Genomic DNA, 26,369 nt, shown 5'->3' with positions numbered 1-26,369 from the left:
GTGACAGCCCCCTCTGATGCAGGCATCATCTAGTTTGATTGCTCTTCCTCACCAACACGTGCCTTGACGTGGCTTGTTTCCTCTGTCTCTGTGTATAGTTACCTCTTCTGTGTCCCTGTGTCTGACCTTTCACTATTTCCCACTCTCTTTTTTCTAGTAGGGTGGCACAGCATGCAGAATAGGCTGACATTAAACAGACTTGGGTTCTCAGGTCCCCGTTATGAAGCTGGGGCACTTTAGACAAGATGTGGATCTCCTTTCAGCCTGTTTCCTCATTTCTGCAGGGATAGTTCCCAGTGGTGGGGTTTGTTGTTGAATTAGAGACGAGATATGGAAAGCACCTAGCATAGTGCCTAGCACATAAGAAGAGCTAATGAATGGTGGCTACTATTATTCTGTCTCTTTTCTGCCTTTTTCTTCTTCAATTCATGCTTCCTCTTGCTCTCCTAATTTCCCCAAATATAGAAGTGAAACCAGTGTTTTAAAAACCTTTAAAAATATATATATATATATATTTAAAAGTACAGGAGTGGATAAATATCAGTTAAAATTCTTTCATCGCAGGTGTCAAACCCCTGGCACAAAAAGTAAAGGGAGACTGCTCTAAACATGAAGTCTATTAAACAAAACAGTTAAGGGAATCTTTGGATTCATATAAGTGAGCCGTCTAGAGGTAAACCTAGTTTAGGTAAAGCTTTATCGACTGATTGAGTGTCACCAAGAGCCAGCCATCTGTCTCTGCCCTGGCATTCGAAGTGTCAGGTTTCACAGGTAGCCCTCTGACGACTGCTACTGCCTCTCCCTTCATAGCCGATTGGCTGCTGCATTTCCAAGCTGTATGTTAGTATGTGTTGTATATAGTTTATTTCTGCTTTATTGTACCTCAGATGCAAAGCAATGCATTAATCATGTGCCTCAATCCATAGCACATGGTTTTCATCACTTAATACAAGATCTCATTCCCTCATTTTATTATGAATTAGGCTTCTCCTTCCTTCCTTAGTCCCCACTCCCTCTGTCCCAAAGGTACCCACCCTTACTCTTTTGATACGTGCCCCTTGTTATGCATGCAGCCTTCTGAAACTTGTAGTGTTATTTTGTGTGTATGCTGTTTTAATTTATATAAATGGTCCTGTGCTATAAATTGTGCTGTTTTCTACTTTTCTCACTTATATTGGTCCACGTTGCTCTCTGTACATCCTACGTGTTGCATAGTATTTCATATGATGCGTCCACCACTTTCTGCATATCCGTCCTCCTAGAGGTGGATACCTAGGGTGTCTCCAATTCCTTTTTACCATGAGAAAAGCTATAGGTAGTCTGCAAATTGCCTGTTCATCTCTTCTCATTCTATTGCATTTTCATCTTTTTGTTGTGATAATAATCTCTTAACAGTTTCAGACATGTCAGATATTTTAGTCTATTACCTGTCTTTTTAACTTTGCCTATGCCATCCTTTATTGACCAGAAAACCTTTTTTAATAGTCAGTTTTTGTCTAATTTATGTTTTGAGGCGTTTGTTATGAAATATTTCCCTTCCCCTAGATCACAAAGATATCCTCCTACATTCTCTTTGAATATTTGGTTTTTCATTTAGAATCCATCTGTTGTCCACTATACCTTGTATAATGTAGGGGTCCAGCTTTATTTTTCTTCATTTAGTGGACCAGTTTTTTCCCAGCACCATTTAGTAAGTCAGTATTTCTCCCATTTTTGGTGCCATTTTTATCATATGTCAAATACTCATATATGCAATGGTCTATTCTGAGCTCAATTCCATTCCATTGTTCTTTTTATTTCCATACCAGTATAGACTTATAGTCTCCCTTAATATTTAGTAGGCAGTCTCCCTCTTTGTTCCTCCATTTTCACTCAACTAATCGTGAATTGTTACTCTTCTATATAAATTTTAGAATAAAATCTTCAAGTTGCATTCAAAAAATCTAGCTGAAATATTTATTAGGATTGAATTTAATTTGTAGTTTACAAAGAATGGAATCTTTAATGTTAAATTACCTCATTCATGGTATATCTCTTCATTTATTTAAATCCTCTTTCATGTCTTCTAGTAAAGCTTTTAAATTTTCTCTGTAAAGGTATTGTTTGTGTATTGATTTCTAGGTACTTGATAGTAGTAGATTTTAAGTATGGTATGTTGATCTCTATTATGTTTTCTAGTGACTTTTGCTGGGATCAGGGAATGCTGTTGATTTTCACAAGTTGCGTTTGCATCCAGCAACTTTGGTGTACTCTCTTACTCTAATAACTTGTCTGATTATTTTATTAAGTTTTCAACTGAGTTAATCATACACTCTACAAATAATGGCAGTTTAATCTCCTCTCCCAGTTTTTTTCACTTTTTATGTCTTATTTTAGAGCATTAGACTCTTTAATAAGTACTATGTTAGACAGTAGTTGTGAAAATGCCATCTTTGTTTCCTTCTTTCTTTTTTTTTTTTTGGCCACATTTCATGGCTTGTGAGATCTTAGTTCCCTGACCAGGGATTGAACCTGGGCCCACGGCAGTGAAAGCATCGAGTCCTAACCACTGGACCGCCAAGGAGTTCCCATCTTTGTTTCTTATTTTAATGGGAAAATATCTAAATTTTCTCCATTAAGTATAGCATTTGTTCTATATTTCTGGTTTATAGTTTTTATGAAGTAAATTCTATTCCTAATTTTCTGGAAATCTTGATCATAAGTATGAGCTGAATTATGTCAAGTGCTTTTCCTATAACACCTATGTACAATCCACCCACTTGTAGAAAATTTCTTAGAAATGTATTCATAATACTTTTTATTCTTATAACCTCTGTTGCATCTGTATTTGTTTTCCTGTTCTCATTCTCTGTTTTGTTTATGTGCATCTTCTGCCTTTTTCTTATTCAGTCTTGGCAGAGGTTTGTTCTTAATAGCTTTTCAAGGAACCATGAGTTTTATTGAGTTCATTATGGTTATATCTTTTTTTTTTTTTTAAGGTGTTGGGGGTAGGAGTTTATTAATTTATTTATTTTTGCTGTGTTGGGTCTTCATTTCTGTGCGAGGGCTTTCTCTAGTTGTGGCAAGTGGGGACCACTCTTCATCGCGGTGCACGGGCCTCTCACTATCGTGGCCTCTCTTGTTGCGGAGCACAGGCTCCAGATGCGCAGGCTCAGTAGTTGTGGCTCATGGGCCTAGTTGCTCCGCAGCATGTGGGATCCTCCCAGACCAGGGCTCGAACCCGTGTCCCCTGCATTAGCAGGCAGATTCTCAACCACTGCGGCACCAGGGAAGCCCCTATGGTTATATCTTTTCTTCTTTTTTTTAATTGAAATATAGTTGATTTACAATGTTATGTCAGTTTTGGTTATATATATATATTTTAACATCTTTATTGGAGTATAATTGCTTTACAATGGTGTGTTAGTTTCTGCTTTATAACAAAGTGAATCAGCTGTACATACACATATATCCCCATATGCCCTCCCTCTTGGGTCTCCCTCCCTATCCCACCCCTCTAGGTGGTCACAAAGCACCGAGCTGATCTCCCTATGCTATGCGGCTGCTTCCCACTAGCTAGCTATTTTACATTTGATAGTGTATATATGTCCATGCCACTCTCTCACTTCGTCCCAGCTTACCCTTCCCCCTTCCCATGTCCTCAAGTGCATTCTCTACATCTGCATCTTTATTCCTGTTCTGCCCCTAGGTTCTTCAAAACCACTTTTTTTTTTTTTTTTTTAGATTCCATATATATGTGTGAGCATACGGTATTTGTTTTTCTCTTTCTGACTGACTTCGCTCTGTATGACAGACTCTAGGTCCATCCACCTCACTACAAATAACTCAATTTCGTTTCTTTTTATGGCTGAGTAATATTCCATTGTATATATATGCCACATCTTCTTTATCCATTCATCTGTCAATGGACACTTAGGTTGCTTCCATGTCCTGGCTATTGTAAATAGAGCTGCAAAGAACATTGTGGCACATGACTCTTTTTTTTTTTTTTTTTGCGGTACGCAGGCCTCTCACTGTTGTGGCCTCTCCCGTTGCGGAGCACAGGCTCCGGACGCGCAGGCTCAGCGGCCATGGCTCACAGGCCCAGCCACTCCGCGGCATGTGGGATCTTCCCAGACCGGGGCACGAACCCGCGTCCCCTGCATCGGCAGGTGGACTCTCAACCACTGCACCACCAGGGAAGGCCCATGACTCTTTGAATTATGGTTTTCTCAGGGTATATGCCCAGTAGTGGAATTGCTGGGTCATATGGTAGTTCTATTTTTAGTTATATCTTCTTGATCTATTGTTCTTTTCAACAATATATAATGTTGCTCATTTTTCTTTATGATGTGTTTTTGCCCTAATATTAAATTTAATATCCCAGCTATATATATCCTGAATAATATTCCATTGTATGAATATATTCAATTTTTATTTATCCATTCATTAGTATGGACACTTGGGCTGTTTCCACTTTTCGATTATTATGAATAATGCTGCTATGAACATTTGTGTACAAGTTTTTGTAGGATATATGTCTTCAGTTCTTTTGGGTGTATACCTAGGAGTGGAATTCCTGGGTCATATGGTAACTCTATGTTTAATTTTTTGAGGAACCACCGCCAAGCTGTTTCCCACAGTAGCTGGATCATTTTACATTTCCACCAACAATGTATAAGAGTTTAAATTTCTCTGCACTTGTTATCTTCCTTTTTTTTTTTGGTTATAGCTATCCTGGTTGGTATAAAGTGATAGCTCATCCTTTTGATTTGCATTTCCCTAATGACTAATGGTGTTGGGCATCTTTTCATATGCTTATTAAGTATATAGTGTATTAAGTATAATTTACTTATATTAGTATATTAAATATATAAAAGTACTTCTTGCAGGAGAGTTTTCTTGCTATTTTTATATTTTATATTTTTTATTATTTTTCTTATTGAAGTATAGTTGATGTACAATATTATATAAGTTACAGTGTACAATATAGTGATTCATAATTTTAAAGGTTATACCCCATTTATTACTATTATAAAATATTGACTATATTCCCCATGTTGTACAATATATCCTTGTAGCTTATTTTATATCTAATAGTTTGTACCTCTTAATCCCCTACCCCTAATGTTACCTCTCCCCCATTCCCCCTCCCCATTTGTAACCACTAGTTTGGTCTCTGTGAATCTGCTTCTTTTTTAATTATATTCACTAGTTTGTTGTATTTTTTAGATTCTACATATAAGTGATATTATACAGTATATGTCTTTCTCTGTCTGACTTATTTCACTTAGCAGGAGAGTTTTCAGAGACCCTTTGTGCTGTAAATTTTTTAAGGCCTTGTATGTCTGAATGTATCATCTTTCTGTCCTTACATTTAAGTAACAGTTTAGCTGGGTATAATATTCTAAATTATTTTCCTTCATCACTTAGAATATATAACTTCATTCGTTTTTTTGTCTCCAGTGTCTTTTAGGAAGACTAATGTCAATCTAATTCTTATTTTTTTTTTTTTTTCTTTTTTTTGTGGTACGCGGGCCTCTCACTGCTGTGGTCTCTCCCGCTGAGCACAGGCTCAGCGGCCATGGCCCACGGGCCCAGCTGCTCTGCGGCATGCGGGATCCTCCCAGACCGGGGCACGAACCCATGTCCCCTGCATCAGCAGGCAGACTCCCAACCACTGCGGCACCAGGGAAGCCCTAATTCTTATTCTTTTGTGAACTATCTGCTTTTTCTCTCCAGAAGCTTTTAGAGTTTCGTTTTTGTCTTTAATGTTCTTAAATTTCACTGTAATGTGTTAAAGTTTTGGTTTTTCCATGTTTATTCCGTTTGGTGCTCCGTGAGACCTTTGAAATGGAGTCCTTTTTATCTTTCATTTTTTTGAAGTTCTTACTTACGATTCCTTTAAATATTTCTTCCCTAAATCTATTTTCTCTCTTCCTGGGATTCATATTGTACAGATATTGACATTATTATTATCTCTTAAATGTTCTTTCATATTTTCCATCTCTTTCCAGTACCTTCTAGGAAAATTCCTTGAGCTGATCTAGATTATTATTCACTTTTCAGCTAGCTAGCCATTGTTTTTATCCAGTCTGTTGGGTTTGTTAAGCTATTACATGTTTCATATATGTTTCCATTTGGTTCTGTGTAACTGCTTGTTCCTTATTATTAGCCTCTTTGTGAGGATCTTTATTATGCTTATTTTAAGTTCTTGATCTGTGTTGTTTCATTCTGGTTTGTCTATTACAGTATGTTCCATTAATTGTCTCTTTGTTGTGATTATACTCCTTAAGTATCTCATTATTTTCAGGTCTGAGCCTGTTTTTTCTGGGGTTTAGCAGCTTTCTTAGCTGGTGATATATACGAAAGTAAGAGGCCAAGGTCAGGGCCCTAGCATGTGCTTAGTGGGTTGGGAGCATCAGACCCACAAGGTCCCAGGCACCAGAGTCAGACCTTGAACCAAACTGTAGGTCCAATCCTACCGTTTATTGTTTTCTACTAACTTGCTTATACTGGCTTATTTCTGCATGTGTGTGGTGATTTTTTATTATATATCCCTGCACTTTGGATTTGGGCAATCTTTGAGGTCTGGTTTTAAAGTGTGTTCCTCTAAAAGAGTATTTGAGTTTGCTTCTTCCAGGCTTCTAGGAACATTATCAACCCAGGACCACTTCAAACTAAACGCTCAGCTTAAGGATTTCAAGGACACACAGATAGGAGGACTTTCAGCCACAAATGTATTTGAGTGGTTACTGCTGGTGGTTAAGAATTCTTGTAGAAGGTTCCCTACCCTGCCACCCAACCCTGAGCTGAGGTTGAGACAGATAAGTCTCCTCTTGGTGAGGTCAGGGATATTTTTTTCATTCCCAGCAATAAGGTCAATTTTGGGGGGCTCCATCATTTTGCAAGAGTTTATGATCTGACCTCCTACCATGCTACTCTGGGGCTTTCTTTCCTTTGGACTGCCTAAGGCAAATTAAAATCTAGACTGTAGGCCACCAGGAATGAGCAGGTATCTTCAGGGCAAATGTTGCTTTTATTGCTCACTTACCTCCTTCTTTCTGACCTCTGGTTGTTCTGGCTTCCTTTACTATCAGCTCAGTCAAACTTAAAAAAATATATGTTTATTTTTGTTAAAATTTCACCCAGGACATTGTGTTTTATATGGAGAGAGATTTCTCTGCACATCTAATCTTCCATAATGCAAAAAACAAGTCTTATATATAGGTTCTATAAAAAGTTATATCTCTATATAAACACATAATATTAAAATGTAATACAAGATTATACTTAATCATTAATATGTAAATATCAAAAAGTTCTATCTTAACTGTACATTCACACAGTCCGGTTCACAAGTCAGACTGTCACATGCTGCCTGCAGCGCATCAGGGGTCCTGTTGAAAGAGCAGGAGTTCCATAAGGAGGGTTTGACAGTGGTAACTTCATTTACTAAAGTGGGAATCTTTCTGTGTCAGTTTCACCAGAAACCCCAAAGGCTGAGAACCAAACAGTAGGTGCCAAGTCCATCCACATTGTAAAGGGAAAAGGAGCTAGATCACCTGTGCACCACATGCTAAGAGATTGTGAAGGAGATACTGGGAAGCACTGGCTCAGTGCTGGGAAGGAAGAGCTCGGCACCCACCTCCAGGCTTTGTGAGGGAACGTGTGAAGATGCCTTTGGAAGCAGCTGTCAGTATGCTGGTGATTTCCCTTCTGTTCCCCAAGCAGGAGAGGGTGGAGGTGCTTCCTCTCCACCTCATGCCAAATGAGGGGGGCACTTCTAGAGGACCATTGGGAGAGCGTGACACATCCTGTGGAGTTTGAGGGACACAGAAACTGGTGTCTGACTCACTCCTAAAAGTCTAAAGACAAATGAGGAGTAGGTGGCTAGCTCCTGGAGAAGACAGAAGAGGAGAGAAGGCTGCAATGGGAATGGTTTACACTCCCAAAGTTGCTGAGTTCCTGTGGGCCTGATGTGGTTCTCAAGAAAGGGAGCCAGATTTGGTCATTTTAAGAAGGAACCCAGCCAAAGGGAACCCCTGGACGGATGGAATGACCTCAGTGGAGGGGAGGCTCCTGGAAACTAAGGGGCGGGGGCAGGAATTCTAAGTAACTAGAGGAGGCATGGCCTGCAAGGGAACTACAGCTGAGAGATCCCCAGAGAAGGAGAAACTATTGAGAACCTATAAAAAAAAGAAGCAACACTGGAATCTGCTGCTCCCAGAGGACACGGACACCAGCTTAGCTCTACCAACAAAGTAAGACCTTACCTCTTTCTTCTTTCCCGTGCTGTAACCGGCCCACAGGCCCGGAACGGCAGCCAGCAAGGGGGCAGGAGGTAGTGAGAAACAGAAATGACACTGATCCTGGCCCCCATTCTCCTTCACATTTCCAGACTGGAGGAGGAGAGAAATGTTAAATTAACTGATATTTGAAGTTTTGATCTGATCCTGGATGAGACTTGTTCATACCTAGAAAAAAGAGACTATTCTTAAAATGATCATGATAACTCTTTAACCTGTTTGTCACCTAAAAGAGTAAAGCTGTAAATTTCAAAGAGTAATGCTGTAAATTTCATCGAAGCATAAGAACAAATCATTATGGCAAGTGTGTAGGGGCCCTCATGAGAAAACAAAGTTGCTTTCTGTTTATACAAGTCTAGCTTGTTCCAGGAAGAGGTTGCATTTGAAGAGCAAAAGAGTAGGTGGGGCTGTGTCCTTCCTATTGCCCGAACTGCCCATTTGTCACCCTGTGGCAGCCTCAGCTGACAATGGGGAGAGGTCTTATGCAATGACGTTTGGAGTTTTAATGTTAAACAGACTGGACTTTTTAAAAACCAAACGGGGAGGAAAAAAAAAAAAAAAAAGCCAACTGTCCTGTTATTTCCTAGGAAAGCTGTGTGAGCCACCCACGATTTCATGCTGGAGAGGAAGAAGTCCGCAAGCAGCAGTGGAAGCAGGAATAAAGTGCTCTCTGCTTGTATCTGGCAAGTCCAGCTTGCTGGTTAATAGTCACCTTTACTTCTGAGTATTATAATGTACTGCAGTCTGTATGCTACAGGATGTTATCAGTAAGGTTGATTTGCTTAAGAGTAAAACATTTAAATGGCAGAAACTACTATGTAATGGGAAGTAAACGACAAAAATCCGTAAACTACACAGATGGAATGATTATCTTGTTGAAAAGTATTTACAAGAGTTGTCAAACTTAAAAATTACCTATTTTTCTTTTACAAAAGAGGCACGTGTTTCTCATTTGCTGTCCTCTGTGATGACAAGAGGGTATGAGGAGTATGCTGCTGTGTGGTCTGCAGTCTGGTTTTTGGCAGCCAGCGTTCATTCCCATATCCTTATGTATTACAGGGGCTAGATTTATGGAACCATTCCCAAACGCCTTGCCTTCAGGGTTCTGGGTGTGATTTCTTTCTGCTAGGTGGATTCACGTGGTATTTTGTAGGTGGAGGAAAAAGTGATATTTTTTCTTCCGGCAGCACCTAGCAAAACGGGCAGGCCATGGGAGACTTGTCGTTCTGTCGTAGCTCCCAAGTAATCTCCTATCAGCCCCTATGTGAGTACTGGGGGGCCAGCTCTGATCAGCAGTGGGGGGGGGGGCCTGCATTTTTCTGACCTAGGTGATAGCAGCAACCTCCCAATACTCTGAACTGCTGAATGTTAGTGGCGGCTTTCCTTAACTTCTGCAGCTCTTCTCATAGTGCTGTCAAAGCGTCTACTGAATTGAATGCCCTGCACTCAGTACCTTTCTGCTTGAAAAGGCTGCAGTGGTTTCTCTTTTTCTGACTGAGCCCTGATGGATACAGGTGCCTAGCTGATCTTCTGAAAGAAATGAACATACTTAATGGGTCCTTTTAAGTTAAAAGTGATATTTTAAAGCTAAGTGAGGCACTGACTGCCTTTTTAAAAGAAGCTCATGCAATGAAGAAATTTGAAAATGGATGTTTAGAAATGTTTATCACTATGTGATTTTGTTGCCCCAAATGATGTGTTAAACCAAGATTTTCAAAATAATAACACATACTGTATTACCTTGCATTTTCAATAAAATAAAGAATAATAATCTTTCTTTACTGAAATTAGTACTTTTTACTGTTAATAAATAAAATAAAAATATTTTCCAAATATTTTCTTTTTTAAAATATACTTTTCATTTCTATTTTGTGCATGTTTTAGATGTATCTACTACGTTGAATCAATAATACATGTATATAATTTAAAAATAAATACGAAGGGGGAGGCACAAGATTTTTACCACAGTGATACATAAGAAGTTTAGAAATCACTGCCTTGGGACACGCATCTCTAGAATCACGATTGACGGAAGCGAGTGCCTACAAACATCTACTCTCAGATACACCCTCTTTCATTAGTCCTGGCTCTTTCCCATCAAAATTTCCCCCAGATTCCCAAGCTCATGGCCAGGTAGCTAGCCACTGCTATAGTTGCAGTTTTAAGACTGGACCTTCAGGGTCTGTTCCTACAGTTTCACTGGGCATAGAAAACTTGTCCCAGAACTCCTCCTGTTACCCTCCCAGAGCTTGAAGGACAGAATAATGGTGGCCTCACAGCGGGTGGAGACTGGAGGTAGGGTCTCTCTACTTCACGTGTGGCCCAAGCCAACACACACACACACACACACACACACACACACACACACACACACACACACACACACAACCTGAAGATGCAGATTCTGCACGTCACTTGGGTCTGTGCTCAAATGTCACCTTATCAGTAAGGACTTCCCAGAACACATTAGCAGGTCTCAATCCCCTACCCCTGGCTTTCTTTTTCTTCATAGCACTCATCACCATTTGATATATTTTATGTTTTGCTTGTTTATTTGATTATTGTCTATCTGCCCCTTTCTAGAATGGAAGCTTCATGAGTAGAGGAAAGGCTTACCTATTCTACTTGTGCTTTCCCTAGCATCTGCAAGTGCCTGCCTCACAGCAGATGCTTAATAAAAATTCATCGAATGACAAAATATTTGCTTTCCCAGCCTCCCCCGGACAACATGGGAACATAACCCAGGCCATGCTAATTAGAAGTACGGCAGCCCAGAACTCTGACTCTTAGGTAATGACTTCATCTATTCCAGCAGACGTGGAAGCAGAGGAGCCAGCTACTGCCAGTGTCCTGGAGCAACAGCTTTGATGCCATTGTCCAGCCCCTGTCCAGTGTCACTGTGTTAGCACTGCAGCTGCAGCGACTGTGCCTGCTGGTGTTTTCACTGGACCAGATCTGGGACAGACTTGTAGGTGAGGTTTCTTGCCTGTGTAGCTTCTAAGCCTAGTGTCTAGCCTTACCAGGAAGTTCTGAGAATCACCCAGTATCTTTTTAATAAAAATCCCTTTTCTGCTATAAATTTTTTTTAAGTTTAAAAAACAGGCTTTGGAGTTAGATTGCCTGAGGTCAAATACCAGCCTTATCACTGAGCAGTTAGTAAAGTTGGCTAAACCAAGAAACTGCCCTGAGCTTGTTCCCACATTTCTAAGTAGGTAAAATCCGAGTACTAAGTCATAGGATTGTGGTGAGGGTCCAGTGGGACGTTGCCTGTGAAGTGCCCCAGGACATAGTTTGAACCCTGGCAACCCTAGGTTATATAAGGTCAACAGAAGTGTTTTGTTTGACAGACAGTATTGTTTTTAACTGATTGCTAACACTTAAAGGGACATTGCATAAAAATTCTGGATTTACAACTTTTCTTGAAAAATCAGAAGCCCTGGCAACACTGGAACCATATTCCTACTTACAACTGGATTGAGCTGTAAAGTCTAGCTCCTGTGCAGGAGGTAGGAACCCACCTGCCTGATTCACTCTTGTTTACCTGCCTGCTCTCTGCTGTAGGGCTTTGGGTATGTAGCCCTGCACTAGGAATATTAAGATTTTCCAAAGTTGCAAAGTTATGAAGTTTGGCTAAATTGTCTCTAAGTACTTTTTTAGACTGATTTGGTTTTCTGTTCACACACAGCAATTCTAAAATTTAGTGGAATTTATTCCCAGACAGCCATTTTATTATCTTTAATGTTTCTTTGGGTTGACTGGGTTTAGCTGGGCAGTTCTCGGCTCCATGTGACATTGGTTGAGACTGTAGTCATTTGGGGGTGCCACTGGATTGGGACACTCAAGATGGCTCACTGAACATGATAATTCATGCTGTCAGCTGAGAGGTCAGCTTGGCGTATCTCAGGACTCTTCCTTGGGCCGTGGGGTTTTCATAGCATAGTAGCTAAATATGAAGCAGATTGTGAAAGTTGCCAGTTTTAAGGCCTGGGGCTCCAGAGAAGTCCCAGAACATTCTATTTATTAGTTAAATCTGGTCACAAAGCCAGCCTAAGCTGGCTTTCAAGTGTGGGAAGGGTGAGTAGGATGAGTAATAAGCTTCACCTCTTGATGTAAGAAGCATCATATGTATGAAAGGGGAAGATCTTGGGGGGCCATCTTTGGTGACTAGTGTCTACATAGAGCTAACATTTTATGATTATCTTTTTACTCTGCTTTAGTGTAAAAATGGAAGAAAAGAGTCTCTCTGCAGTTCAGTAAAAAGGAACTCAGAATGTCTTATTGCCCTTACCATAACATATCAACAGTTATTGAAAACCTACTTCCAATTAATTCTTCCACTTCCTCAGAGCTGGCTTAAATTTGCTACATCTTAGAAAGTTGGATAAACAAATTTCTACTAAGGGAAAAATAGCTGACAGCATTCTTCTTAACCCCCTGCATATTTGCCTTTTAAAAATCAGACACTTGTGAATTACAGGGTGATAAAATGAATATTTTATGAGTGTGACAGGGAGAGATCATTCACATTAAGTCATACTGGTTTACTCTTGAGTTGATTCTGGAAGTGTCAGGATTCCAGCCCACGTGAAAAATTGATCAAAGTTGGCACAGCTAGAGCTGGTGAACCCTGAGAGGGACCTATGAAGAGAGCCCCATGAGAATGGGAAGTCCGGAGTCTGAGCAGTTGCATCTTGGCTCGTGAGGAAGATGATGAAGCTGACACACAGGTGATATAGCTCGTAAAAGGTAATATTACTTACAGAATATAGAGGAGCCCACAGGTGAACTGAATCATTTTAACTTTGCCATACTGACCATAAGGGCCTGGAGAAGTGTCTGACCTAGACTTCCTGAGGAAACCTGAAGCCCAAAAGGTAAATAGGAATATTAATGCGAATGGTTAAGATTCAGGCAAAGGGAATAATACAAGATGTGGAGAGGGGGGCTTGCCTGGTCCTGGAAGATCCCACATGCCGTGGGGCAACTAAGCCCGTGTGCCACAACTACAGAGCCTGCACTCTAGAGCCCATGAGCCACAAGTACTGAGCCCGTGTGCCACAACTGAAGCCTGCACGCCTGGAGCCTGTGCTCCGCAACAAGAGAAGCCACCGCAATGAAAGCCCGCGCACTGCAACGAAGAGTACACCCCACTAGCCGCAACTAGAGAAAGCCCGCGCGCAGCAATAAAGACCCAAAGCAGTCAAAAACAAATAAAATTAATTAAATAAATCTATTAAAAAATGTGGAGAGGAAGACAGAGAAGTTCAGCTACACCGAGCAGAGGGTGAGAGGGGATGAAGGTTAAGACACAGGCAAGGGTCAATTTAGGTAGGGTCCAGTGATCTGAAATTTATCTTACGGGCAACGGGGAGCCACTGCGAGATTTCAAGCAAGGGGTTAGTCTGCTGACACTCAGATGTGATTTGTCCAATTTATTCAAATAGGAAAAGAAACTGAAAATTAACTCCTAATTGTTTCTAGTTAACTAATTCCTAGTGAATTAACTAATTCTAATTCCCTGCTGTCCCATGTTTACCACTAAACCGCCAATTCAGAAGGCAAGATAAACGTTTCTAACTGGCCACTTGCACTGCGGAAATGGCCTCAGTGTTTCAACCGGAAACAAAATGACCGCCACACACGCCACCTAATGGGCGGATGCAGCCAAGCCAAGTCCGGAAAGCCGCAAAACCGGAAGGGGCCGGCTGTTTCCGGTGAAAACCCAACGAAGCACAAGCTCAGCGGGCGAATCTGGTAGATTCGGCTAGCGTGCCCAGCGCGTTCGGCCCCGCGACGTCGTTTGCGCGCTTTTGCGCAGGCGCGGGAGCTACCGCGTAGGAAACGCGTACGCAAAACCGTGCGCGTGCCCGATCTCCGTCCGGCGCATCGCTGCTGCTTCGAGGGTAAAAACCTTTGGAGCTGTGAGGCGGATATTTGTTCTCTGAACTACAACTCCCAGCATGCCTCGCACCTCAGTAATGGTACTAAGTGTGGTTTCCTAGGATAGGTTAAAAAGAAACAGAAATGACGATGACGTACCAAGGAGGAAAAACATTGAATACGTTATTTGAGCAGGTTGTTCACCGAAGCCCCAGTGGCCTAATGGATAAGGCATTGGCCTCCTAAGCCAGGGATTGTGGGTTCGAGTCCCATCTGGGGTGATTGTGCTTTTTGCCTATAAAATAAACTTTCCAATAATATTTCTTGCCTTTCCCCCTTCTTAAAGAAGTGTAGCGAAAAATGCTAACTTAATTTTACTATTTAAAGATGGAAAGTGTATGCGTGGTTTTTCTAGGTGTGGGGCCACAGTTTGCGAGAATCAACATACTCCCATTTCCTTCTTCTGAGCCGTAACCCCATTAGGATTTCTGCTAAGTCAGTACGTTGAATTTTGACATCCCCTCTAGACATAAAATCTTCTCAAATTTTTCTATTTCAAATTGACTTGACGCCCACTTCCGACATGCCCTCATTTTCTCCAGAGTCAGCGGTCCGTCAGCGAATGGCGTCTGAAATGACGCAGTCAGGAAAGGAACTAGGACCTTCTTTTCCCTTGCCCGGCCTTTCTCCAGGCTCTTCAGTTTCACTCGGCTTTCGTTTGCTTTTCTCTTAACACCTTAGGACGCCGCTCGGTGTTCGATTAATAACGCTCCGCAAAGAAGGAAAGTGACACATTCCACTGTCCTGCAGTCGATAGGGGGAGCCGGCAGTCTGGTTCCGACCGTACCATTAAGCGGCTGAGCAGGGGGTGGTGAGGGAGTAACAGGGGCGTAGGGCGCCGTCCCGCACCAGGCTCGGACGACGGGAAAATGGCGGCCTTGGGGTCGCCTCTGCGCACTTGGCGAGGCCTTCTCCGAGAGTTGCGCTACTTGAACGCGGCCACAGGCCGACCCTATCGCCACACTGCGGCCTATCGGTACCTCGTGAAGGCTTTCCGTGCACATCGGGTACGGAAGCCCCTGTCCGGGGGCTCCAGCGTCCCTTTCCCGGGAAGGGAGGGAGAGTCGGGTCTGGGCAGGGTGGAGCGCGCCTGGCCTTTGCCCTAGGCCCTGGTCTGAGGCTTGAGCCCCGGGACTAACCGAGAATCGGCAGGAAGGCAGAGTCATCCTGGGGTGGAGCCGTCCCTGAGGATTTCATTGGCTGTCTTTGGCCTGTGTGGAGGGGAAAGTCAGAGGGAAGTGAAATGGCGGAAATAGAGAGGGACAAGAAAAAAGATGTCCTTGGTGGAGAGTGTAGGCTCACAGGCCACAGCATCTACCCAACACTCTCCTTTCCGGAGGAGAGCTATTCTGAGAACGAGTTTTTGATGCAGAGAGGAATATTGGGCGCTTCTTGAAGAGCAGGACTACGCCGCTTCAGGGAATGGTGCCTTGCAGAGCTGAACTAGAAACCGCTAATGAGGTGGTCCTGTGAGTTACAACATTAACGTGATATGTTACCAGACAACAGTTTTTCCACCTGTAGTAGATAAATATGTACATATGGGAGGCCATCATCCTTGGAAAATGCCTTTGTGAAATCCGCACTCTTTCTACCCCTTAGGCAAGATCGGATGGAAGATAGTTTCTTTCTTCAAAAAGGGCAACTGAGGCTCGGGGACAGTTGACCTGTACCAGCACATGTATAGGAGCAACTAGGCTCTAATTGCTGCCTTTAGAGTTACTGATCTGGCTTGGAAAGAAGTTGCAGCCTTTCTCAGAAATAATAAATTGGAGAGTCCCCTTGGGCTTTAGCAAACGAAACTTAGCGTCCTTTGAGCAGTGTGGGAAAGGGGAGGACCATCATCCTAACTCTTGATATTCTGAGCTATGGATGTTAGAATGCAAAATGTTAGAACTAAACTTCAACTAATTTTTAAAAGGTCACAATATTAGGGACTGTTAGGAACTTGGCTAAAAACGACGAATAAGAGCCACATGGGTGCTGTCTTTTAAGAAGCTTGCAATCCACCTGAGGAGCCATATAACCGAGGATTTAGAATAAAGTGCTAAGGGAGTAAATAAACAGCAGGGGTCCAGGCATACAGAAGGGGTAGGCTTTCAGGAGGAAATTCATTAACCAGGGCCTTGAAGAATAAATTAAGAGTTAGCAAATAAATGGGGGTTGGGGAAGATGAGGTCCAAGTAAAGAAGGTGCACAACTGAAAGCCCAGAGGTGAGAGGAACTGACAGTTGAGGGCTGTTAAGGCTTAGGGTGTGGTGGAGGAAGTGGAGGAAGATGAGGTAGGTGGTAGGCAGGAATTTAAACTTTATTGGAAATGTAATGGGAAGTCACTCTTAAGGTTTTTAAGGTGACATGATTATAGTGGTACCTAATGGAGGCAACATTACTGCCCTTGAGAGGGCCTTGGTAATGGCTCTGAAATTCCTTGGAAGTACCCCTGAAGTTCATGCTAAAAATTCCAGAAACACCACTCTGTGGAATGCATATGAGGATATGGGGAAGGGTTCTATTTCCTGCTGGCTCAGAGCTAACTCAATAATCATCTATGCCCATTTTCTCTCTCCTCACCCTAGGCTGAAGGGATTCCGTTAGGGAGGGATCTCCCCTTTTTCCATAGGGAAAATACAATTTTCTATTTCATTAGATCTCTTGGTCTCTTGTGGTTCATTTATTATGTTATATTGCTGATGCTTCTCTCCTGACTCCTTATGATTCAGGCTTAGCTGAATCAGGATCAGTTATGTTCTGTCCTATACTAACATAGAATTCCTGTTTAAAATTCTATCAATTTAGACTTATATAATAGAGATAATAGACTTATATAATAGAAATGAATGTTACCCTTTGTTGATGCTTGACATTAGTGTTGGTCACTCATAAATTTTTAATCATAAAAAGTTAAATTGATTAAAGCAGATGAATTTTATTTTTGAGCCGCTTATAGGTGCCATTTTCATATATGTGATCTGCAAATCTTAAAGCACACATTCTAGTTTTCAGATTCCAAACCTAGATATTCAAGTAAAGAAAGGTCAAAGAGAGACGTATGTAGGCAGTGGTGCCCAGAGATTAATCCACACTTGAACAGGGCTCCTTAAGTCATTTGAGGCTATGCACACATCTTTGTCTTACCTTTCCTGCCCCTTTCTCACAGCCTCAGAACATAAAACTAGTCAAGTAAAGTCTGTATACTAATTTAATCTGGAAGTTAATTATGAGGAAGAAAAAACAAGGTTTGTAGTCACTTTGGAATGGATATGGAATTTCCAGCTTCTAAAGGTCATCAGAATACAGATTTTTCAGATGAATAAGTAAATTGTGAGAGCGAGTATAATTAAGTAGTATGAACATATGCAGATTACTTTAATTTATAAAAACCTTCATTTTGTTACTGGTGAGGACAAAGCTATTTTTCAGAAAAATAAGTTTTTAATTTTCATTGAAATGCAAGGCATATGCCATATTAACCGAAGTCCACAGTCACATAAAATAAAGCAGCCCTTCATTTGTTTGAAGGGGAGAAAGTTCTGTATTTTATTCCTTAGGTGCCGTTAATGATCAGTGACCTGACTGTATTCCCCATCTCTGCCGCTAACCAACCATAGAGCCTCTCTGGGCTTTAGTTCCCTCATTCGTTAAATGAGGGTGTTGAACCAAGAGATAAACTTTTTTCCAGTATTAAAATTTGAGGACACGATGAAATGCTTCAGTGAAACTCCTTGTAAAATTCCTCTTTGATTAACAGGTGCCAGCTTTCCTAATCATCAACAGTTACAGAGTGCCTCTATATATGTACAGAGTGCCTTTATATACGTTATTAAGTATACACAAACACGTTTGTATGTCCTCTGCAATTTACTTTCATTCTACAGAATGCTTGTTTAATAACTCTTTCTCTGTGGACCTGTATCTGCAGCTGGGCTGTTACTAGAATATCTGACCTTGCTACTTCTCCAGGTCACCAGTGAGAAGTTGTGCAGAGCCCAGCATGAGCTTCATTTCCAAGCTGCCACCTATCTCTGCCTTCTGCGCAGCATCCGAGAACATGTGGCCCTTCACCAGGAATTTCATGGCAAGGGTGAGCGCTCAGTGGAGGAGTCGGCCGGCTTAGTGGGTCTCAAGTTGCCCCAGCAGCCTGGAGGGAAGGGCCGGGAGCCATGAAAATGGAGAGATTCCTTGGATGCTGCCTTCATAGAATAATTTAATAATTTCTATCATATGTATTTATCATTAAATTTTTTTTTTAAGTTTAGGGGTTTTCTCTGAAATTTTGTTGACTGAATTTCTCTGAAATTTTGTTGACTGAGGTTTTCTTAGGGAGGTTTCATCTTTCTGTGAATTTTCTGAGGTTCTTATACTAGGCTGATGGATGTTCTTGATTTACTTTTAAAACTCTTTAATTTTTTTTTAATTTAAAAAGTAATACAGCCTATTAAGGAATTCAAATGGTGTAGACCTATAAAATAAAGCCCTCTTACCTTTTCCCTTGTCCCTCCCTCCCCTCTCCCAACCCCATTACCAGGTGGTAATGATTACTAACAGTTTGGTGTGCATCTTTCTAGATGTTTCCTATGCATAAACAAACCATTATACATATATACCTTTTATCTAAAAGTACACAAATACGACGTTAAGGTCCTGGTAGGCGAGAGATGGCACACTCGTACAGGGTTACTGAGGAGAGCTGATGAAGGGGTATTTATAAAGATGCGGGTTGAATTAAGGTCAGCAAGACAGTGGGAAGCCGTTACCTCCCCAGGCTGGCGGAGCTGACCCTTAGGTATGAGAGCATGGCCACCACTCATCTACAGGCTGCAGGAGGGCCAGAGAGGGGCAGCGGAGTGAGCACACCGACCCCTCCGCCTGCCTTCTACCCTCCTGTCCCGTTGCTCTGCCTCCTGAGTTCCGCCTCAGGGTGAAGGGCTCCATAACGCACTTGGCTGACCAAGTCAAGAACTTGGGCTTCATTCTGTATTTCTCTTTCTCCTCACTCTCCACATCCACTCAGTAAGTTCTGCTTCTGCAAGAACTGTTAGCGTCACTGTCTCTGTCCTAGTTCAAGCACTGGAAATCTTTTGGCTGAACTATTAAACTAGACTCCTAAATGGTCCCCTTGCCTGTAAAGTCCTGAATTTCACAAATAAAAGTTATCTGTGAACTACCAATAGTTCTTTACCTGTGCCCCCTTTGTGGTATATGTCAGTTTCTTCTGGTATTAACAATTGTAGACATATAATCTCGTTTTCCCTGGACTGTCAGCTCCTTTAGAGTAAGGATGACGTCTCATTCATTTTTGTAGTCTATAAAGCGTCTTCCACAGTGACTTACATAGACAGTTATTCAATCAGTGTTTTGAATACAAGGCTCAGTTCTACTCACTAGGAGAACAATCTGAACAGAAATACTCCAAGCACTTCAAAACATCATCTCTTCTAAGAGATTAACATTAGAATAATAGTATTAAGAGGTTAAATAAAACAAGCATTTGTTTAGTTGAACAGATCCCCCCAAAATGTTTAACCTACTATTTCCCCCTGTGTTGTTTCATGGACATGGGTATATTATTATCTGAAGATGTTTTACTTTGCTAAAATGAAGAAAGCAAAAGGATTAGGATAGATTGATGTTTTGATTCATTTAGTTAAAATATTATGTATATAACAAATAACTTTTTTTTTTCTGGCTGAGCCGAGCAGCTTGTGGGATCTTAGTTCCCCGAATAGGGATTGAACCCGGGCCACAGCAGTGAGAGCGCTGAGTCCTAACCATGGACTGCCAGGGAATTCCCATAACATTTTTAAAGAAAGAGATTTGAGGCAGAATTGCCTAAAAGGGTAAGAAATACTTATGGGCTTGAAGTCATATAGACCTAGGCTTTAATCCCATCTTTATAATTTACCAGCTGTGTGATCTTGGGTAGGTTAGTTGCCCTGAGCTTGTTCCCTCTTCTGTAGAATGAGAATGCCAACAAGGTGGTTGTAATACGTGAGAATAATTTTACATAAAACATTTGCACAGTACATAAGTGCCTGACCAAAAACAAAAACTTGTTTCCATCTTAAACCACCGCACCCTTATTCTTTCATCATGAACCCTTCCTCTAAGCCCTATTGCCACCAGTCTTCTGAAATAGACAACTTATTTCTCATGGTTCAAATGATTTGCTCAGGCCATTTCTGTCTTTATATAATCAACCTGGACCTCCTATCAATGGTCTTACCATCCAGAATTAGGTGAACTCAATGTTAGAAACAGACGGAATTGACTCTGGGATACGAACTGTATTAGTGATAAACTTTCTATACTGGGAATGTCCTAAAACTAGGGACTCCTGAGGTTTTGGCACTGTGTGAACTCACTATAGTTTTTGATGTGGTACATGCTTCATCACATTCCTTTGCTGTCTCTTCTGACAGTCCTTTAACTTCAGCTGCTTCCTCTCACGGAATTAGTATTTAAATATGCTCAAGGCTCTTCCATCTAAAAACAGCTATAGTTGACCCTTGAGCAATTTGGGGGATTAAGGGCACCAATCCTCCACACAGTCAAAACTCTGAGTTTAATTTATAGTCTGCCTTCCACGGTTCTGCATCTGTAGATTCAACCAACTGTGGGTCGGGTGGTACTTTGGTATTTATTATTGAAAAAATCCACGTTTAAGTGGACCAGCACAGTTCAAACACATGTTGTTCAAGGGTCAGTTGTACTCAGCTTTAACTCAAATATCTTTTCAGCTCCTATCTTTTAACTCACTCCTCTTCGCAAACAAATTGAATGTATTCAATGAATTGAATGAATTTATTCAGTGAATTGAGTGAATTTTCATTTTCTACATTTTTTTTTAAAGTCTTTATTGAATTTGTTACAATATTGCTTCTGTTTTATGTTTTGGTTTTTTTGGCCGCGAGGCATGTGGGATCTTAACTCCCTGACCAGGGATAGAACCCGCACCCCCTGCATTGGAAGGCAAAGTCTTTTTTTTTTTTTTTTTTAACTTATAAAATAAGTTATATTGAGGTATAATGTACATATAATAAATATACAGGTCAATGAATAGTGACAAATGAATGCATCTGTGTAATAACCACACCAATAAAGCTATAGAACATTTTCATTGCCCCCAAAAAGTTCCCTTGTGCCCATTTGCAGACAACCCCCTCTCCCCACACCTGGTCCCAGGCAACCATTGACCTGCTTGCTGTAACCATAGATTAGTTTGGCCTGTTCAAATATTTCATCCAAATGCAGTCATATAGTATTTACTCTTTTGAGTTGACTTCTTTTGCTCAGCATACAGATTTTGAGGTTAATAGTCCATGTTGTCTCATGTACCCATTTTCTGCATTTTTTATGACCATTCATTCTTAATCCACTGCTGTCTGGTTTTTCTCCCTCTATTAGAACTGCCTTGCAAATTTACAAATGACCTTCATGCCCCTCAACCCAATGGATCATTCCTTATCTTGCTGACCCCTAGGGAGTATTTGCCACTGTTAACCTTTCCTTGCTTTTCTCTTGGCTTTCATGATACATTTTCTGCTTTCTTCTCTCACTCTAGCCATTTGTCTTCAGTTTCCTCTTCTGTGTATCACTTATATGTTGGTGTTCCTCATGTTCAGACTTAGGTCCTTATCTCACACTACATGCTTTCCCTGGGTAATCACCTCCATTCCAAGGCTTTAATTTTCATCAACAGGCTAGCTCCAGTCCAGGGCCCCCCGCCAAGCTATAGACCCGTGCGTCCAGCGGCCAGACAACACCACTTAGGTGACTCAAAGGCATCTCAAATTCAGTGCATCTAAAATGGAAACTCCTCATTCCCCCATAAAATCCCTGGTGTTCCCTGTTAGTTCATTGACATTTTCACTTAGCCACTTAAGTCGGAAATCTGAGTTATTCGAGACTGCTTCCTTTCCTTCACGTCCTCAGCTAAATAATCGCTAAATTAGATTTTACCTCCTAAGAATCTTGACTCGCTATTGCTACTACCCTAGTGCAGACCTCTTATCTCTTGCATCTCTTCTCTGAACCACTGCTTGCCCTAATTGGTCTGTTAAATCCAAATTGCGCTCTTCAATCAATCCATATTCCACTATGTACAGATCTGATCTTGTCTCTCTCCAGCTTACAACCCTTCAAGTTAAACTTTAACAAAGGCCTGCAGGATCTGGCCCTTGCCAAATATCTTGAGCCACATCTCTACTCCCCTTACATGTGACAGTCTAGCCATACCGAAATTTGGTTCTAGGAGCCATGGCTTGCTTTCAACATTCTGCTGCGTGTGGCTTGCGGGATGTTAGTTCCCCGACCAGGGCTCAAACCCACGCCCCCTGCAGTGGAAGTGCGGAGTCCTAACCACTGGACCACAGGGAAGTCCCTCAGAATTTGAATTTTTTAATCTACATTTAAATTAACAGGAACCATGTTTATAAAATTTGATGTTAGGTATGTACTCATGCCCCAAGGATAATTGCAGTATTAAATTTTACTATACAGCCTTTATTTATTGACTACATTAGTTTATAAATTACAGTAAAATACAGAGTTGTCTGCTCTGGATGGCTAGCAAAATGTATGCTACTTGTACCTATTCTAATTTTTACTTACTTAGTTTATAGATTAAGAGTATATACTGCTCTTATAAGTTCCTGTTCCCTTATGAGACCTTATTCCTGAAGGAATGGATATCATTGCTAGAATGTACACAAAGACATATTCACAGAGATTTTTGTTTTTTCAGATAAGAGTTAACTAAATTTTAAAAATTAAAAAAAGTTTACAAACAGAACAAACTTTTGTTAATGATAGTCTAGGTAATTTGGATTAACCGTTCTGTTGAAGACAGCTAAAAAACGTGGATGAAATTTTTTTTTTAATTCTTAAAATCATTAAAGAGCTATTAAGTAGGGAAATACTAGGCCAAATCTTAGAAGACAAGAACCAAGAAAAGTGCAGCACACAAAGGCACATTTTTGGCTTCAGGTCATTTGCCAGTTCAGCAGCAATAGCTTCAGTATTGAAACTGACCTGTATTTTTGGTGGGATTATAGGGCTAGGGAGGCAAAAGGCAAAGTCTAAGGCCTACCAAGGTGGGCACGCTAATAAACTCACACTCACTTTAAACTAGGACCCTGGAGTTCACCCTCAAGTGTGAACTGGAAATTTAAAAAGTCCTTGCCAGGCTTTCAAACCATATTTTTGCCATTTTGGTATCAAGAGAAATTAAAGCATTGAATTTCTATCATGGTGATCCTTGACAAGTATTTCAAGTTACTATCAGAGAAAAATAAAAATCCTCTCTGGAGAAAGATAGCATGATATCCTACTTGGGGCTTATATTATTCCTACACATAGGTTTTTAAATACATGTTCAGCACACAAAGATAACCAGACACAGAAGAAAACAAGACCCCATAAGTGAAAACCGGGAAATACAACAGAAACAGAAACACAGAAAACATCAGATATTATAATTAGCAAACTCAGATTACAAAACAATTATGATCACTAGGGTCAAAGAACAGCCAACCTTGGGAATTTCATCAAGGAACCAGAAACTATAAAAAATGACTTAGATTTGAAAAACCAAATAAAAATTCTAGAACTGAAAAACTAAAGAATTTAATGGATGGGTTTAACAGCAGACTAGATACAGTGGAAGGGAGATTACTGTGAACTATAAAATTTGTCAGAAAAAAAGCATCAAGAAGGTAGCTTGGCAAGACAAGGTGGAAAATGCAAAGAGAGTAAAGAGACATAGAGGAAACTGAAAACTTTATTTGGAGGTCCAGAAGTTGATGAATGACAGTATTTGAGAATAGCTAAAAATTTCCTGGAATTGATAGATGCCAGTTCACAGATTCTAAAAGCTCAATGAATCTAAAGTAGAATAAATAAAAATAAATCCACACCCAGATACATCATAGTAAGTTGCAGAAAACCACAGGCAAAAAGAACAAAATTTGAAAGCAGCCAGCTATGTTCAAAGGAGTGACAGACTGAGAACTGACTTCTCAGGAGCAACGAAGGCTGAATGATAGAATCTACGTGCTGAAAGAAAATAACTTCCAACCTAGGATATCCATCTAGAATTGAGAAAGGCAAAATAAAGTTCTTTTCAGATCAACAAAAATGGAAGAGTTCCTTACCAGCAGGCCAACACTAAAGCAAACCCTGAGGCAAGGTAGGCAAACTTCCCTAAATTTAGAGCTAGATAGTAAATAGTTTAGTCTTGCAGGCCATAGGGTATGGTATCTGTCACAACCACTCAACTTTGCTGTTGTAGCGCAAAAAACCCATAGACAATAACAAATCAGTAAGCCTGGTGGTATTCTGAAGGAACTATTCACAAAAATTGGCAATGGGCTGGATTTGATGGGTGAATTGTATACTGCTGACTCCTGTCCTAAAGTTTAAACATCAGACAAAAGGGAAATGACCCTAGATGGAAAGGCAGATTCCAGAAGGAAAGCAAAGCAAAGTGGTAAATAAACAAACATCGATTATATGAAACTTGGTTTTAAAAACATAAAGAACTGGGAATTCCCTGACAGTCCAATGGTTAGGACTCTGCACTTTCACTGCCATGGGCCTGGGTTCCATCCCTGGTTGGGGAACTGAGATCCCACAAGCTGCGGGGTGAGGCCAAGAAAAAAAAAAAACCCATAAAGAACTAAAACACATGCTTAACAAGAGCATGTATCTTGGGAAGAGGTTAAATGGAGTTAGTTTTCTAGGTTCTCTGTATTATCTCTCTGGGGGAAGTGTAAAGACTTTGATACATTAAAAACGCCCCTTATAACTTCTAGGGTAACTGCTAAAAGAATAAAAACAGACTAAAATTTTCAAACTACTAGAAGGGGAAAAAATGGAATGATTAAAAGGCAGGCAAGAAAGGAGAGAAAATTAAACATAAAACAGGTGAGACAAATAGACAAAACAAGAGCTTTAAACTCAGCACATGTGTAATTACATGAGAATGATTAAATGCTTCAATTAAAAGACAGTGAATGTCAGACTATTGAAAAAAAACATGTTGTTTTAAAATAAGAGATACATCTAAAATGTAAGCAACCAGAAAGGTAGAAAGAGAGGGATAAGAACTCTCTTCACTGACATAACATTTCAACATTTTAGTGTATTTTCCTCCTAAGGGTATTGTATATATAATAGTGCATTCCTCTCAGACATATTAATTTGTAAATTTTTCTTTTATTGTAAAGTTTTCAAAGGATGGTATGTTTGAATTTTCAGTTCTCTGAATAACTGGTGGGAAACTATCTGGTCACTTACTAAACACTAGGATGATTCTAAGAATTCTAAGATTTTTGTTGGCCCAGTATATGCATTTAAAGCGATCTTGGGGGAACTCCCTGGTGGTCCAGTGGTTGGGACTCGGTACTTTCACTGGCAGGGCACAGGTGCCATCTCTGGCCAGGGAACTAAGATCCCTCAAGCAGCACAGTGCAGCCAAAAAGAAAAAAAGGATCTTGGGACTATGGTTGTTATTTCACGTAAATTTTTTTACTGATCTTGATATTAAATTATAAGTTCCAAGACAATGTATATAAAATCTTAATGAAACAAAAAAGTTTACCATTATTTCCTTGCAAAGTACCTATGTCTCATCTTAAGGAATTAATATTTTACAAAAAAAAGTTAAAACCTTAGGGCAAGGCTCTGGGCTAGGATTTTCTGCTAGCTCATTCAGTCCTCACAACAGTGCTATAAGGTGTGTATCTTCATTAGACATGAGATTAAGAAATAAATCGCTGAAGGTCCCACAGTTAGTAATCGGTCGACCTACGTCTGGAATACAGGGTGATGGCAAGCTAAGAACCCACAGGCTTGCTTTTCTGTTGTCAGGGCTGCTGATACACTGAAAAGGCCTTATCCTTTAAATTTAGCTCTCAAGCAAGAAAAAAATTCTCTACAAGATGACCTCCTTTCCTTTGTTAGAATACTGCTTAACTTTTATAGCTTCTAATTTAGACTAACAGCTTCCTGCTATATATATAAGTAACGATGACAAATCCGAATGGGGTAGGTGGCCTGTTTCGTAGTGCAGTAATTTCAGGCGTTACTTCCTGAACCTAATTTATTCCAGTTGGGGGTGCTTAAAGCCTCCCTGCATAGATT

At 40.6% G+C, this 26,369-nt stretch overlaps 2 protein-coding genes and 1 non-coding gene across 3 annotated transcripts in view; all 3 read left to right on the top strand.

The window, feature by feature from the left end:
• UBN2 (ubinuclein 2) overlaps positions 1 to 7,575 on the top strand; it is an 88,405-nt gene extending 80,830 nt beyond the window's left edge. Inside the window, exon 15 of the mRNA XM_067042050.1 lies at positions 7,461 to 7,575. Within this exon, the coding sequence (XP_066898151.1) occupies positions 7,461 to 7,499 (39 nt within the window). The 3' untranslated portion in view covers positions 7,500 to 7,575. The remainder of the gene's footprint in view (positions 1 to 7,460) is intronic.
• A 6,801-nt stretch (positions 7,576 to 14,376) lies between these two features.
• On the top strand, positions 14,377 to 14,449 carry TRNAR-CCU (transfer RNA arginine (anticodon CCU)). Its single transcript has one exon. It is a non-coding gene; the product is annotated as a tRNA-Arg (tRNA).
• Positions 14,450 to 14,957: 508 nt separating this feature from the next.
• Positions 14,958 to 18,483, top strand: FMC1 (formation of mitochondrial complex V assembly factor 1 homolog). The gene is made up of 2 exons (XM_059074952.2): positions 14,958 to 15,235; positions 18,189 to 18,483. Exons 1-2 carry the CDS (start codon positions 15,098 to 15,100, stop codon positions 18,390 to 18,392), a joined length of 342 nt encoding a protein of 113 aa, XP_058930935.1. The 5' UTR covers positions 14,958 to 15,097; the 3' UTR covers positions 18,393 to 18,483.
• Positions 18,484 to 26,369: the final 7,886 nt, after the last annotated feature.

Source organism: Kogia breviceps, chromosome 9, assembly GCF_026419965.1.
Source record: "Kogia breviceps isolate mKogBre1 chromosome 9, mKogBre1 haplotype 1, whole genome shotgun sequence".
Taxonomy (NCBI): domain Eukaryota; kingdom Metazoa; phylum Chordata; class Mammalia; order Artiodactyla; family Physeteridae; genus Kogia; species Kogia breviceps.
Note: the sequence above shows the minus strand (reverse complement) of the source record. Positions and strands in the feature narration are given on the sequence as shown.

What these genes read in the sequence shown, in the direction of transcription:
- FMC1 (XM_059074952.2), top strand. Translation starts at nt 15,098, where the DNA reads ATGGCGGCCTTGGGGTCGCCTCTGCGCACTTGGCGAGGCCTTCTCCGA. An exon ending in AGGCTTTCCGTGCACATCGG is followed by an intron (nt 15,236 to 18,188) that starts GTACGGAAGCCC and finishes CTACTTCTCCAG; the next exon opens with GTCACCAGTGAGAAGTTGTG.